Raw genomic sequence first — 14,751 nt, 5'->3', positions numbered from 1 at the left:
TAGTGATGACACTGACACTCGTCTATCTTTGGTCAGTGATGACACTCGTCTATCTTTGGTCAGTGGTGACACTCGTCTATCTTTGGTCAGTGATGACACTGACACTCGTCTATCTTTGGTCAGTGGTGACACTCGTCTATCTTTGGTCAGTGGTGACACTGACACTCGTCTATCTTTGGTCAGTGGTGACACTCGTCTATCTTTGGTCAGTGGTGACACTCGTCTATCTTTGGTCAGTGGTGACACTGACACTCGTCTATCTTTGGTCAGTGGTGACACTGACACTCGTCTATCTTTGGTCAGTGGTGACACTGACACTCGTCTATCTTTGGTCAGTGATGACACTCGTCTATCTTTGGTCAGTGATGACACTGACACTCGTCTATCTTTGGTCAGTGATGACACTGACACTCGTCTATCTTTGGTCAGTGATGACACTCGTCTATCTTTGGTCAGTGATGACACTGACACTCGTCTATCTTTGGTCAGTGATGACACTGACACTCGTCTATCTTTGGTCAGTGACGACACTCGTCTATCTTTGGTCAGTGATGACACTGACACACGTCTATCTTTGGTCAGTGATGACACTGACACTCGTCTATCTTTGGTCAGTGATGACGCTCGTCTATCTTTGGTCAGTGATGACACTGACACTCGTCTATCTTTGGTCAGTGATGACACTGACACTCGTCTATCTTTGGTCAGTGACGACACTCGTCTATCTTTGGTCAGTGATGACACTGACACACGTCTATCTTTGGTCTGTGGTGACACTGACACTCGTCTATCTTTGGTCAGTGATGACACTGACACTCGTCTATCTTTGGTCAGTGATGACACTGACACTCGTCTATCTTTGGTCAGTGGTGACACTGACACTCGTCTATCTTTGGTCAGTGATGACACTGACACTCGTCTATCTTTGGTCAGTGATGACACTCGTCTATCTTTGGTCAGTGGTGACACTGACACTCATCTGTCTTTGGTCAGTGATGACACTGACACTCGTCTATCTTTGGTTAGTGGTGACACTCGTCTATCTTTGGTCAGTGATGACACTGACACTCGTCTATCTTTGGTCAGTGATGACACTCGTCTATCTTTGGTCAGTGATGACACTGACACTCGTCTATCTTTGGTCAGTGATGACACTGACACTCGTCTATCTTTGGTTAGTGGTGACACTGACACTCGTCTATCTTTGGTCAGTGGTGACACTGACACTCGTCTATCTTTGGTCAGTGATGACACACGTCTATCTTTGGTCAGTGATGACACACGTCTATCTTTGGTCAGTGATGACACTCGTCTATCTTTGGTCAGTGATGACACTCGTCTGTCTTTGGTCAGTGATGACACTCGTCTATCTTTGGTCAGTGATGACACTCGTCTATCTTTGGTCAGTGATGACACACGTCTATCTTTGGTCAGTGATGACACTCGTCTATCTTTGGTCAGTGATGACACTCGTCTGTCTTTGGTCAGTGATGACACTCGTCTATCTTTGGTCAGTGATGACACTCGTCTATCTTTGGTCAGTGATGACACTGACACTCGTCTATCTTTGGTCAGTGATGACACTCGTCTATCTTTGGTCAGTGATGACACTTGTATGCGTTTCGTTATCGTTCTGATGTTGGCATCTTTGATTAGTGGTGACTGAGAGAGGTGTCTGATAAGCTGAAGAGGGTGGTTGATAAGATAGAGGTGGTTGATAAAAGGTGTGGTGCTTGATAAAAAGAATGGGTGGCTGATAAGAGACGGTGCTTTATTTGATAAGAGAGGGGTGGTTGATAAGAAGAGTGGGGGGGGGTTAATTAATAAGAAGGGTGGTTGATATGAAGATGGGTGGTTGATAAGAGAGGGTCGTTGATCTGATAAGAGAGGGGTGGTTGATAAAACAAGGACAATTGACAATAGAGCGGTGCCGATGATCAGACTGACGGCTGATAAACCAGAGGTGCAGATGATCAGACTGGCGGCTGATAAACCAGAGGTGCAGATGATCAGACTGGCGGCCGATAAACCAGAGGTGCAGATGATCAGACTGGTGGCTGATAAACCAGAGGTGCAGATGATAAGACTGACGGCTGATAAACCAGAGGTGCAGATGATCAGACTGGCGGCTGATAAACCAGAGGTGCAGATGATAAGACTGGCGGCCGATAAACCAGAGGTGCAGATGATAAGACTGGCGGCCGATAAACCAGAGGTGCAGATGATAAGACTGGCGGCCGATAAACCAGAGGTGCAGATGATAAGACTGGCGGCTGATAAACCAGAGGTGCAGATGATCAGACTGACGGCTGATAAACCAGAGGTGCAGATGATCAGACTGACGGCTGATAAACCAGAGCGGTGCAGATGATCAGACTGGCGGCTGATAAACCAGAGCGGTGCAGATGATCAGACTGGTGGCTGATAAACCAGAGGTGCAGATGATCAGACTGGTGGCTGATAAACCAGAGGTGCAGATGATCAGACTGGCGGCTGATAAACCAGAGGTGCAGATGATCAGACTGGCGGCTGATAAACCAGAGGTGCAGATGATCAGACTGGCGGCTGATAAACCAGAGGTGCAGATGATCAGACTGGCGGCTGATAAACCAGAGCGGGAGCAGCTGGTACATCAAAACAATTCGGAACTCAACGTGTGTCAAATTCACATTATGATTTTAGATTTCAGGAAGATTACCCTTGACCCTATGCCATTTTTCATTAAAGACAAGCGAATTTGAAATTACTGACGAGTTTAGATTACACCTCATGGACAGAATATTTCTCTTGAACTTAAAGTTTCGACAGGAATTGGGTGCTTTGATTTTAATCTAAATGGAACTTTCATTCAGCTGGTTTGTTTTGTTTTGGTTTGGTTTTTTGTTGTTGTTTTTGTTGTTTTGTTTTGTTTTTTGTTGTTGGTTTGGGTTTGTTTGTTTTTTTGTTGTTGTTGTTGTTGGTTTTTTTGTTGTTATTTTTTTGTTTTGTTTTGTTTTTGTTTTTTTTGGGGGGGTTGTTTGTTTTTGTTTTTTGGTGGGTTTTTTTGGTAGTTGTTTTTTTTTTTTTTTTTTTTTTTTTGCTTTTGTATTTGTTTTGTTTTGTTTTGTTTATATTTTTTGTCTGTTTAATTGGTCATTATCGCTTCGAAGAGTTTGCATAATGTGTGGGCATTTTAACAAAATATTTGAATGACTGCATTCTGAATGAGTTATTTATCAATCTTTCAGTGACTGCATTCTGGATGAGTTATTTATCAATCTTTCAATGACTGCATTCTGGATGAGTTATTTATCAATCTGTTTCCGGCTCTCAGGTGGTCTTCCCAGCTGCCTGCTGTGTGGAACTGCCCATGGTGCACGCCATACAGCAGACAGACATCGCCAGCAGTGTCCACGTTGAGTGCACAGTCATCAGCCGCTTGATCCACAGCCCATCGCCAGTGGTCACTTTTTTATTGTTTTACTATGAGAGCTCCGTGTCTCCAGACAGGGCTTGGAAAGGACGACGTCATTCATCAGACGGGCTGGACTGACGCTGTGAAGAGACTGACCCTGTGAAGAGGCTGGACTGACCCTGTGAAGAGACTGACGCTGTGAAGAGACTGACCCTGTGAAGAGGCTGACCCTGTGAAGAGGCTGGACTGACCCTGTGAAGAGACTGACCCTGTGAAGAGGCTGGACTGACCCTGTGAAGAGGCTGGACTGACGCTGTGAAGAGGCTGGACTGACCCTGTGAAGAGGCTGGACTGACGCTGTGGACTGACGCTGTGAAGAGGCTGGACTGACCCTGTGGACTGACGCTGTGAAGAGGCTGGACTGACCCTGTGGACTGACCCTGTGAAGAGACTGACGCTGTGAAGAGGCTGGACTGACGCTGTGGACTGACCCTGTGAAGAGACTGACCCTGTGAAGAGGCTGGACTGACGCTGTGGACTGACCCTGTGAAGAGGCTGGACTGACGCTGTGGACTGACCCTGTGAAGAGACTGACGCTGTGAAGAGGCTGGACTGACGCTGTGGACTGACCCTGTGAAGAGACTGACGCTGTGAAGAGGCTGGACTGACGCTGTGGACTGACGCTGTGAAGAGGCTGGACTGACGCTGTGGACTGACCCTGTGAAGAGGCTGGACTGACGCTGTGAAGAGGCTGGACTGACGCTGTGGACTGACCCTGTGAAGAGACTGACGCTGTGAAGAGGCTGGACTGACGCTGTGGACTGACCCTGTGAAGAGGCTGGACTGACGCTGTGGACTGACGCTGTGAAGAGGCTGGACTGACGCTGTGGACTGACCCTGTGAAGAGACTGGACTTACCCTGTGGACTGACCCTGTGAAGAGACTGGACTTACCCTGTGGACTGACGCTGTGAAGAGGCTGGACTGACGCTGTGGACTGACGCTGTGAAGAGGCTGGACTGACGCTGTGGACTGACCCTGTGAAGAGACTGGACTTACCCTGTGGACTGACCCTGTGAAGAGGCTGGACTGACCCTGTGGACTGACCCTGTGGACTGACGCTGTGAAGAGGCTGGACTGACGCTGTGAAGAGGCTGGACTGACCCTGTGAAGAGGCTGGACTGACGCTGTGAAGAGGCTGGACTGACGCTGTGAAGAGGCTGGACTGACGCTGTGAAGAGGCTGGACTGACCCTGTGAAGAGACTGACCCTGTGAAGAGGCTGGACTGACGCTGTGAAGAGGCTGGACTGACCCTGTGAAGAGGCTGGACTGACCCTGTGAAGAGGCTGGACTGACGCTGTGGACTGACGCTGTGAAGAGGCTGGACTGACCCTGTGGACTGACGCTGTGAAGAGGCTGGACTGACCCTGTGGACTGACGCTGTGAAGAGGCTGGACTGACGCTGTGAAGAGGCTGGACTGACGCTGTGAAGAGACTGACGCTGTGAAGAGGCTGGACTGACCCTGTGGACTGACCCTGTGAAGAGGCTGGACTGACGCTGTGAAGAGGCTGGACTGACCCTGTGGACTGACGCTGTGAAGAGGCTGGACTGACGCTGTGAAGAGGCTGGACTGACGCTGTGAAGAGGCTGGACTGACCCTGTGGACTGACGCTGTGAAGAGGCTGGACTGACCCTGTGGACTGACGCTGTGAAGAGGCTGGACTGACGCTGTGAAGAGGCTGGACTGACCCTGTGGACTGACGCTGTGAAGAGGCTGGACTGACGCTGTGGACTGACCCTGTGGAGAGGCTGGACTGACGCTGTGGACTGACCCTGTGAAGAGGCTGGACTGACCCTGTGGACTGACCCTGTGGAGAGGCTGGACTGACCCTGTGGACTGACCCTGTGAAGAGGCTGGACTGACCCTGTGGAGAGGCTGGACTGACCCTGTGGAGAGGCTGGACTGACGCTGTGAAGAGGCTGGACTGACCCTGTGGAGAGGCGAACGTGAAGATTTAGTTTATTTATGAAGAGTGGAAACTGAACATTACCATCCCATAAAACGAGCCTCAGAGATTCAAAGACGTTTAATCCTTCTGTCCCTTTTTTTTGGGGGGGAGGGGGGATGGGAGCATCGCCTGTGGTGACACAGATTAAAAAAAGAAAGAAAGAAAGACATTCAAATATTGCGCAATATCCAGCGGCTCGTCCGCTTTGTACTGATTTCTTTCCACTCTTTGTCTCGGCTTCGCCTGGTGAATAAAGATATCAATCAATCAGCCGATCAGCAGCGATCAAAGAGTACATGTGACACCATGAAACCTCGGGCATGGCGCTTTCTGTTGGTGACTGCATCAGTCCTAGCAGTGCTGACAGTCTACTTTGAACTCATCCCTCCTTTCCTCCCAAGCCCTGAGAAGCGTGGTGGAAAGCGGCCATCCTCTCTGCAGGAGGCTGGTTCGCGAATGTCTGTCGCAGCGTCAGAAACCAGAGCTTCAGGGTGGTCAGCGGAGAAGAACTCTGAAGTGATGATGAGCACGAAGGCTGAAGCCTCCAGACCATCACGGGGAAAGGTTATCGTGGACAACACGAGCGTCTTACTGGAGGTGGCCACAGAGATGCACCGACAGCACGGGGTGGTCCTCTTCACCATGATCAACGACGCTTTCTTGGACTTCGCCGCCAGCTGGTGCTGCAACACGGCGTCCTTTGACCACGTGCACCGGCACGTGCTGTTCCTGACCACGGACCTGCGGACAGGTCAGCGTCTCCAGTCCCTGTGGCCCGAGGTCACGGTGGCTGTGGTCAGCAGTCCGCAGTTCCTGGGAGCCATGGCCTACAGCAGGGCCAGCTACGTGCGGCTGATGGTGGAACGTACCCGCTTCCTCCTGCGTCTGCTGGAGTCTGGCGTTCAGCTGCTGCTGTTCGAGGTGGACAGCGTGTGGCTGAGGAACCCCCTGCCTCTGGTTCTGGCCCGTCAGTCTGAAGGGGACATCGTGGCCACCAGAGTGTCGGACCGGAACAAGACCGCTGGAGGCTTCTTGCTTCTCAACCCCACCCCGGCCACCGTCAGGTTCTGGCAGGAGCTGACTCGTATGATGGACAAACTCTACGACAAAATCAAGAAGCTCAAGGCGCAGGCTGCAGTCTCAGAGGGCGAGAACGATCAGGAATTCTTCACAACTCTTGTGAAAAAGAAGTTCGCAGGGGTCAAAATCGTGCACCTGCCTGCAGAAACCTTTCCGGACGGCAAGTGGTACAGGCTGCCAGAGAAAAAGCGGCAGGAGTCCCGACCTGTTCTCATCAACAACAACTGGATCTCAGGCATCAAGGCCAAGCGTCAGCGTGCGAAGAATTTCGGGCATTGGTTCTGGGATGAGTCTGAGGGAAGGTGTAATTCTTCTGCTCTTCGTCGCTCGGGGCTTTGAAATACAGTATAGTGTAGACTAAACACATTTGAGTCTGAGGGAAGGTGTAATTCTTCTGCACTTCGTCGCTCGGGTCTTTGAAATACAGTATAGTGTAGACTAAACACATTTGAGTCTGAGGGAAAGTGTAATTCTTCCGCTCTTCGTCGCATGGATCTGTGAAATAGTCTATAGTGCAGACCATAACACATTGTAACTGTGTCACTCTCAAATATATTGGGAGTGCTGAAGGTCATTGCAAAGAAAATGGAACACTTACACTAATGACGTCATTAATCGAATGTCGACAACACATGGTTACTTTGTAAAATCAATGGCTTTAATATTAAGTACCCACAGCCTGAAGGATGACACAGTGAGTCACTGCACAACGAAGTGTTTGGAAGTAGCCAGCATATGGCGTGACCTGTAATTGATGGACAAAGTTCTACCCAATGAGAAGGCGCCACCCTCAGACTCATGGTTTGAGTGAACGTGCTAGCTATCTGAGCATCGGTTCGTGTCTGACTGGTCTGGGCATCAGTTCGTGTCTGACTGGTCTGGGGATCAGTTCGTGTCTGACTGGTCTGGGGATCAGTTCGTGTCTGATTTGTCTGGGGATCAGTTCGTGTCTGACTGGTCTGGGCATCAGTTCGTGTCTGACTGGTCTGGGGATCAGTTCGTGTCTGACTGGTCTGGGCATCAGTTCGTGTCTGACTGGTCTGGGGATCGGTCGCTTACATCGCAGCTCGCGTCACTCGGTTGATGCGAGTTTTTTGTTCGCGTAACTGATTTCAGGAACATGCACGAAGTTTTCCGTTGAACAGAAACACCTAACACAGCTGAGCAGGCCTGTGTGGGGAGAAAAACGTGAGCAGCCACGGATTTGCAAATTCAAAGAATCGATATTCTGTTTATGAATATTCTACTTTAAAGTCTGTGGTGTGCAGCTGAAAACTTCTCCCCGAAGCATAAAGGACGCTAAAACCTTGAAAACTGATCACACAACAGGATTTAGTAACAGTAAAGAGAAGTAACTTACTCCATTTACAAGATACACAGCTTCAAGTCAATGTTGCCGATTCTCTTCTTCTTCTTCTTCTTTCCATTCCCCTGACCTCATTGTTCTTTCATGATCTCAGTGACAATAGATCTCACCGATCGGTACAACAGGTGAAAAACAGAACTCGTTCACCCTCAGAATATTGTGGAGCATTATGGAATAGATCAAACACATTCGAACAAGTGGAGACAACAAAGGTGATCACATGTCAGCACTGACTAAGGTTCGAAATAATCACACAGTATTTGATACTGCCTAAGAGCACGTGATTGCAACCTTAGAAAGAATGATTTAAGTCAAATATAATCAAACATATTTGGCATAAACTGTCACCCACACTTAATAATGCGGTGTTGACGGCAAATGTTTCCGAGGCCAGCGAATTTCAATTTGTTGAATACAACTTCACTATAATTGAAAGTAAAACACATAACAAAGGAGATATGTAGGTATACCGTGTCTGCTTGGCTTGTGTGTTCTGTAGTTCAAAGGTGTTCATATTTCGAACTGACTGTGCTGTTCTGGTGGGTGAGTTGAATGAATGATATGGATACTTATATAGCGCCTATCCTCGGTCGAAGACCAAGCTCAAAGTGCTTTACAAGCACGGGGTCATTTACTCAACAGGCTGCCTACATGGGTAGAGCCAACTGACAGCTGCCATTGGGCGCTCGTCATTCGTTTCCTGTGTCATTCAATCAGATTTCAGGCACGCACAATTATACACTCAGACAGACATGTAACATTTTTACGTGTATTTCTTTTTAGTTTATTTACACCGCCATATGGGTAGCCATATTCCGTTTTCGGAAGGTTAGGGGGGACGGGGCGGGGGGGGGCACGCTGGATATGTTCTTGTTTCCATAGTTCGCCGAACGCTGACATGGATTACAGGATCTTTAACGTGCGTATTTGATCTTCTACGTGCGTATGCACACGAAGGAGGTTCAGGCACTAGCAGCTTTGCACATACGTTGATCTGGGAGATCGGAAAAATCTCCACCCTTTACCCACCAGGTGCCGTTACCGAGATTCGAACCCGAGACCTTCAGATTTAAAGTCCAACGCTTTAACCACTCTGCAATTGAGCCCGAGTTGCATGATCCCACCTCATCGTTCATCGATGATTCATTTTGCATGATATCCAAGGTTGATGTAATAATGATATTGCATGTGCGCGTGTGCGTGTGCGTGTGTGTGTGTGCAGGAGGAGGAATTTGTTTAATGTCCCGTCACACATGTCGGTGATTGAAGACATTTTGTTAGAGTATAAAATGTATACATTTGAGTATTATCTTTATGTAGAGGAGGGAGGTGTGTGTGTGTGTGTGTGTGTGTGTGTGTGTGACGGGGGGGGGGGCGTCTGTTTTTAATCATACTCCTTTTTTCTTTATTCATGTATACGTACATACATGTGTATTACTTTGATCACAATATGTCCTTTTATGGCTGGGCTGCACGTACGCACAGGCGCGGATGAGGTGTGTGTGTTTAGGAATGGAGGACGTCTCGACAAGTAAACCTTCCTGTTCTTCATGTCAGTGCTTCTTTCCTGGTCAATTAAACCTGTTGTCTGTCGCCTGTTACTTTCATCTTGTGCAGGAGTTGTTGTTTCCAGAGAGAGAGAGAGAATGACAGTGACAAATATTTTAATTGTGAAGGCCAACGACACACACACACACACACACACACACACAGACTACGTAGATGGGTGTTCACAGACAAGTCTATCCAACAGTTCTTCACGGTGTTTCAAGGCATAGTAGATAGACATGGCCAGCTTTCTGTTATGTTCGATGTTTTCCACTGATAATATATTACCTACATCAGGTTTTTCTATATTGTGTAACAGTTTTTCGAGATTTTTACTCTTATATTCTGATATACCGGACATGCAAACAGAAAGTGAAGAGAGAGAGAGAGAGTGGGTGTCAGTCGATGCAGGGGAGACAATCGCGGTTACTGAAGGTTAATGAAGGCTAAACTGTTTGTCTCCCTTAGACCGTGGCTGCTATCACTGGTGGGTTCTGTGAACACAAGTGCAGGCTGCTCGATGGCTGCCATTAATTCCATTTCAAGCGTTTAAAAAAAAAATCGGGTACATACAAAGACAGATAGATAGTTTGACAGATAGTTAGATACTGGTATACTTAGAGACAGACAAAGGAACAAATTATTAATATATATTTTTAAATCAATAAATGTCCTGTCAGCCCCACACACTAATCGTTCAAATTTTTTTTTGTATATATCACTGATACCAAGCATACAACAAAGCAACTCAGGAGCCAAGTCCGAGGTGACATAATTTTCCAAATATTTCTGCCTCTGGGTTTCTTCAGGGGACTTTCTTGCAAAAAAAAAAAAACAAAAAAAAAAAAAAATCGCAGGTTACAAGGGGTATTAATACCAGTCAAAACTGTATGACGGACGGAGACTGAAAAACTGAATCAATTGTAAAACGCACACTGTGTGTGTGTGTCTGTCTGTCTGTCTGTCTGTGTGTGTGTGTGTCTGTGTGTGTCTGTGTTTGTGTCTGTGTTTCTGTGTGTCCGGCTCACATTCTCTCTCTCACTCTCTGTCTCTCTGTGTCTCTGTCTCTGTCTCTTTCTCTCTCTCTCTCTCTCACTCTCTCACTCTCTCTCTCTCTCTCTTTCTTTCTCTCTCTCTCTCTTTCTCTCAGTCTCTCTCACTCCCTCTCTCTCTCTCTCACTCTGTCTCTCTGTCTCTCTGTTTCTCTCTCTCTCACTCTCTCTCTCTCTCTCTCCTCTCTCTCTCTCTCTCTCACTCTGTCTATCACATAAAACGCCTTTTTAAAATCAGCGAATAAAACACCACAATATCTATTGTTATCGACACTGGTAAGCCAGTCTTCTGCAAGGTTGACCAGTGCTGTATGGCCTGAATGTTTTCGTCTGAAACCAGACTGAGCTGGATGTAGAAGCTCGTTGACATTAACTCGCTCAGTACGGCCAGTCCTCTCTTCTCCTCCACACAGATCCCTCGGATGTCCAGTGGGTGTCTGAATGACCCAACCTTTAGCTTTCGTCGTCAGAATTGTGGTATTCTTTGTCAACATTCACCTCTTCAGTATAAGAGCCTTCCGCTTGCAATATTTTGATGATGGTAATTGGGGTGAAACGCTGTTAACGTCGTCTCTTTCGCCGTTCGTATGGAGAGAGTTAAAGTGATGTGAACCGTATGCTTGTTGTGGATCGTTCAATGTAAAGTCAGTTTTCTATTTCCTCCCTTTTCGTTCTGCAAAAAAAGTTCGCGACTGAGGAGGCCGCTAAAAACAGGAATGATTTATCACCTCTCGCGAGTCATTCCCCCACGGAGTCACGTGACAGTATCAGCACGCGCGCGCGCTAGGAGAGGATGGTCATTGGGGTCAGTTGGCGCCAGACATGCGGAGCGAACTAAGGTACTCAGTGGTCAGTCTGTTACTGACCCGGCGTCACGATACAGTTCTTCTTCTTCTTTCCGTTACACGACCAACATCGACTTGCCGATGACTCTGTCGTGGTTCATGCATGCTGGGTATTCTCGTGTTCTTCCCATGAACAAGACATCCAATAGTTGTAATATTCGAGACAGAATCCACTGACGCGGCGAAACATGCTCATTTACCATCAATGTGTTGTTGTTCTTGTTGTTGTCGTTGTTGATTTTTTTGTGGAAGTGTATTGTGTAAGCGGTGTCTTCTTCTTCTTCTTCTCTGTTCGTGGGCTGCAACTCCCACGTTCACTCGTATGTGCACGAGTGGGTTTCAAGTTTACGGGTATGACCGTTTTTATCCCGCCATCTAAGCAGCCATACTCCGTTTTGGGCCGGGGGTGTGCGTGCTGGGTATGTTCTTGTTTCCATAGTGCACCGAACTCTGACATGCATTACAGGATCTTTAACGTGCGTATTTGATATTCTGTTTGCGTATACACACGAAAGGGGTTCAGGCACTAACAGGTCTGCACTTATGTTGACCTGGGAAATCGGAAAAATCTCCACCCTTTACCCACCAGGCGCCGTTACCGAGATTTGAACCCGGGACCCTCAGATTGAAAGTCCAACGCTTTAACCATTCGACTATAGAGCCCGTCTAAGTGGTGACTGTTTGTGCTCGTGTCCTCGTCAAACAAGAATCAGGTCTTCAGGGTGACGGAGTACCTAGTCTGATTTGTCCCCTTTCCACTGATCCCTGTCTGCAACGCTTTCCTGTCCGTTGTGGTTTGTGTGTGTGTTTGTGTGTGTGTGTGTGTGTGTTGTGTGTGTGTGTGTGTTTGTGTGTGTGTGTGTGTGTTTGTGTGTGTGTGTGTGTGTGTGCATGTAGTCACGTGATGACACACTTTTGTGCAGGTAAGGCTTCATCAAATCACAGTCAAAAAGTATGTACTTAATTGTCACGTTACTGAAGCATATATGTGCACTTCACTTTAGAGCAATGTTTGGTCCGTAATGATTTAGATAATAGTTTGAAAATCAAACTTAGAATTTGTCTGCGAATCGGACCAAAGTCTGGGAGAGTCAACTGACAAGGTTTTAGACTTGAATTCAAGCACCCGTGAAAGTCTCTTTCTAATATATTACTTATTTCCTTGTGTGACAATGGGCAATATACTTTAAATCAACATTTGCAACTTTCATAAATAGGGAGTGCGCTAGATATATAATTTCAAACAATAAATCTCTGATTATTATCAAAAAGGAGCAAACTTTTTAACACAGATTGAAAATCAACGCAAAATAGGAATTACTTACCATCATTGGTATTTGATCAAGATGATTCAAGACTATAAGGATGGTCACTAATTCAGCTGTAAAAATTGAATTTCCCTTACCTAAATGATACGATATTTCTGTTTTTAGGCCAGGAATGACAAAAGCAGATCCTGCACTGCTATCATCCAGAACTGAGCCATCAGTGTTGTCCCGTGCGAAAAAAAAAAGGAAATTTTGGTCAACTTGACCCCTCGAATACGTCATGAATTTCGCTTTTTTTTTTTCTTTTTTTTTTTGCTTTTTTTTTCTATTCTTTTTTTTTTTATTGTTTTGTTTTGTTTTTTCTTTTCCCTTTCTTTCTTTCTTTCTGTGCGTGCGTGCGTGCATGTGTGTGTGTGTACGTGTGTACGCGCGCGTGAGTGTGTGTTCCTTCCCTCCCTCGTAGTCAGCTCAGGTTGTTTTCTTTTTCTCGTGCATGTACATCTGCACGTTATTAAGCTGAGCTACAGGTCTGATGAGGAAAACTCACCTGTCGATGTCGTGGGCATCGTAAGATGCTTTATTCACTGGCAGTTGTACCCAGTCAGGGAGAGGTGGTTTCTTTTCCAGTTCCTGCTCCATTCATTTTGGAGTGAGGAGGTTTTTGCCGATTCGGTTCTGGGTTTGGGGCCTCCAGTGCCACTAGATTTCCTGGGTCCGTGTCCGACCAGGAGGTCTGGAACTACATTCTAGTTCCAGGGATTTAATCTCCCTTATTTTTTTTTCCCTCACGAGCTCTTGAGGTGAGTCAGGTCGGAAGAGTGAAGAATACTAGTTTTGTTTTGCTTTTCTATAGACAGGGAGCGGCCACTGATATGTATTTCAGGTTTTTGGTGTTCGTGTTGTTGCTGCATTTAAAATATATACTTTAATTTCAGTGCAGTATGGCCCTGCCAATCCTTGTGGATTCAGATTTATCTGTGTGCACACATATTCTGTTGTTTTTTTGTGATCATTATAAACAGTTGTATTAAGGCATTCAGCTGTATGTGTGAGTGTGTGCGAAACCCCTCTGTGTGTCTGTTTTAGCACATGCATTGTTTTTCTTGTGCTTGACTCTTGGCTCGAGTCTCTTTACAGCTCCGAAGAGTGTTCCGACGAGTCCCGCACGTTCCCCGAGTGTTAATGTCGTCTTGGACTCGCGCAATCCACCTTCCCCAACCTCCGCCGTTGTCCTGGGCACCCGCAGCCTTCCCTGCGCCTGTGAATTTCCTGAGTCTGTCACAGGGGTGTCCCCGACGCACATGAAGATTGCCGCTTTGCATGCACTGTCTGTAGAAGGACTAGGACTCTCAGTGGTCGCCGGCATCTTGGATTCTGTGGCATGGACCCTCGTGTTCAGAACCAATGCGAGCCGTACATGGACGGTAGAGGATGCGTGTGCATGTGTGAGAGCAGTGATAAAAGGGGTGAGTGTGTGTGTTCGAGCAAATGCGATTTACTTATTTTTCTCTCATTCCCACTTATGATGTGGCGATTTGTATTAGCGGGTTAGTAAGTTTGGAAGCGGGGGGGGAGGGGGGGGGGCTTAAGGGAAATAGTTCAGGCCTCACTGCTGTTTCGGTTGTCAGTATATTTGTGAGTGAGTGAATAAAGTTTGATATTGTGTATAAATTCTTGGCGTTGGCTGCACTTAATTGAGCGTGCGAGGATCCGGAGACCCATTTTTCTTAAATTTTCTTTTATTAGATTGCGCGGGGCCTGTCGGGTTGTAGGGGGGTCCTCAACCTTTACCGGTCACGTGACAAGTGTAAACTTTTAAATGATCAAAATTTTCTTCTTATTCAATTCTGACAGGTGCTGCTATTATATGTGGACATTCTCCCTTTGACGGTTGTATCAGAAGCACATATGTTGACGTCAGTTTGCTTTTGTCATTAACTCCCAGGGAGAGACAGGTGGCACCAGAACACGAGGTGCCATATACTGTGATGTAAATCAATGTCTGAGGAATGTATATTGAAATATCCGACACATATGTGCGAATTTTAGCGTGTATGCCGTGCAGTGAGCGCGCAGAAGATCCAATACGCATGTTGAAAGTCCTGTACTATGTCAGCGTTCGGTAGGTTATGGAAATAAGAAGAGGCATTGGTTTTGAGACCAAGCTAAAGGTCTACAAAGCAGTAGT

General features: G+C 46.9%; 1 protein-coding gene across 1 annotated transcript; it reads left to right on the top strand.

The window, feature by feature from the left end:
• Nucleotides 1-5,340: 5,340 nt before the first annotated feature.
• On the top strand, nucleotides 5,341-9,184 carry LOC143274752 (uncharacterized). The gene has a single exon (XM_076578669.1). The coding sequence runs from the start codon at nucleotides 5,711-5,713 to the stop codon at nucleotides 6,821-6,823; it is 1,113 nt and encodes a 370-aa protein (XP_076434784.1). The 5' UTR covers nucleotides 5,341-5,710; the 3' UTR covers nucleotides 6,824-9,184.
• Nucleotides 9,185-14,751: the final 5,567 nt, after the last annotated feature.

The sequence above is a fragment of the Babylonia areolata genome, chromosome 29, assembly GCF_041734735.1.
Source record: "Babylonia areolata isolate BAREFJ2019XMU chromosome 29, ASM4173473v1, whole genome shotgun sequence".
In the NCBI taxonomy this organism is placed as follows: domain Eukaryota; kingdom Metazoa; phylum Mollusca; class Gastropoda; order Neogastropoda; family Buccinidae; genus Babylonia; species Babylonia areolata.
Note: the sequence above shows the minus strand (reverse complement) of the source record. Positions and strands in the feature narration are given on the sequence as shown.

Excerpts from the sequence above, each read along its gene's own strand:
- LOC143274752 (XM_076578669.1), top strand. The coding sequence starts at position 5,711 with ATGAAACCTCGGGCATGGCGCTTTCTGTTGGTGACTGCATCAGTCCTA.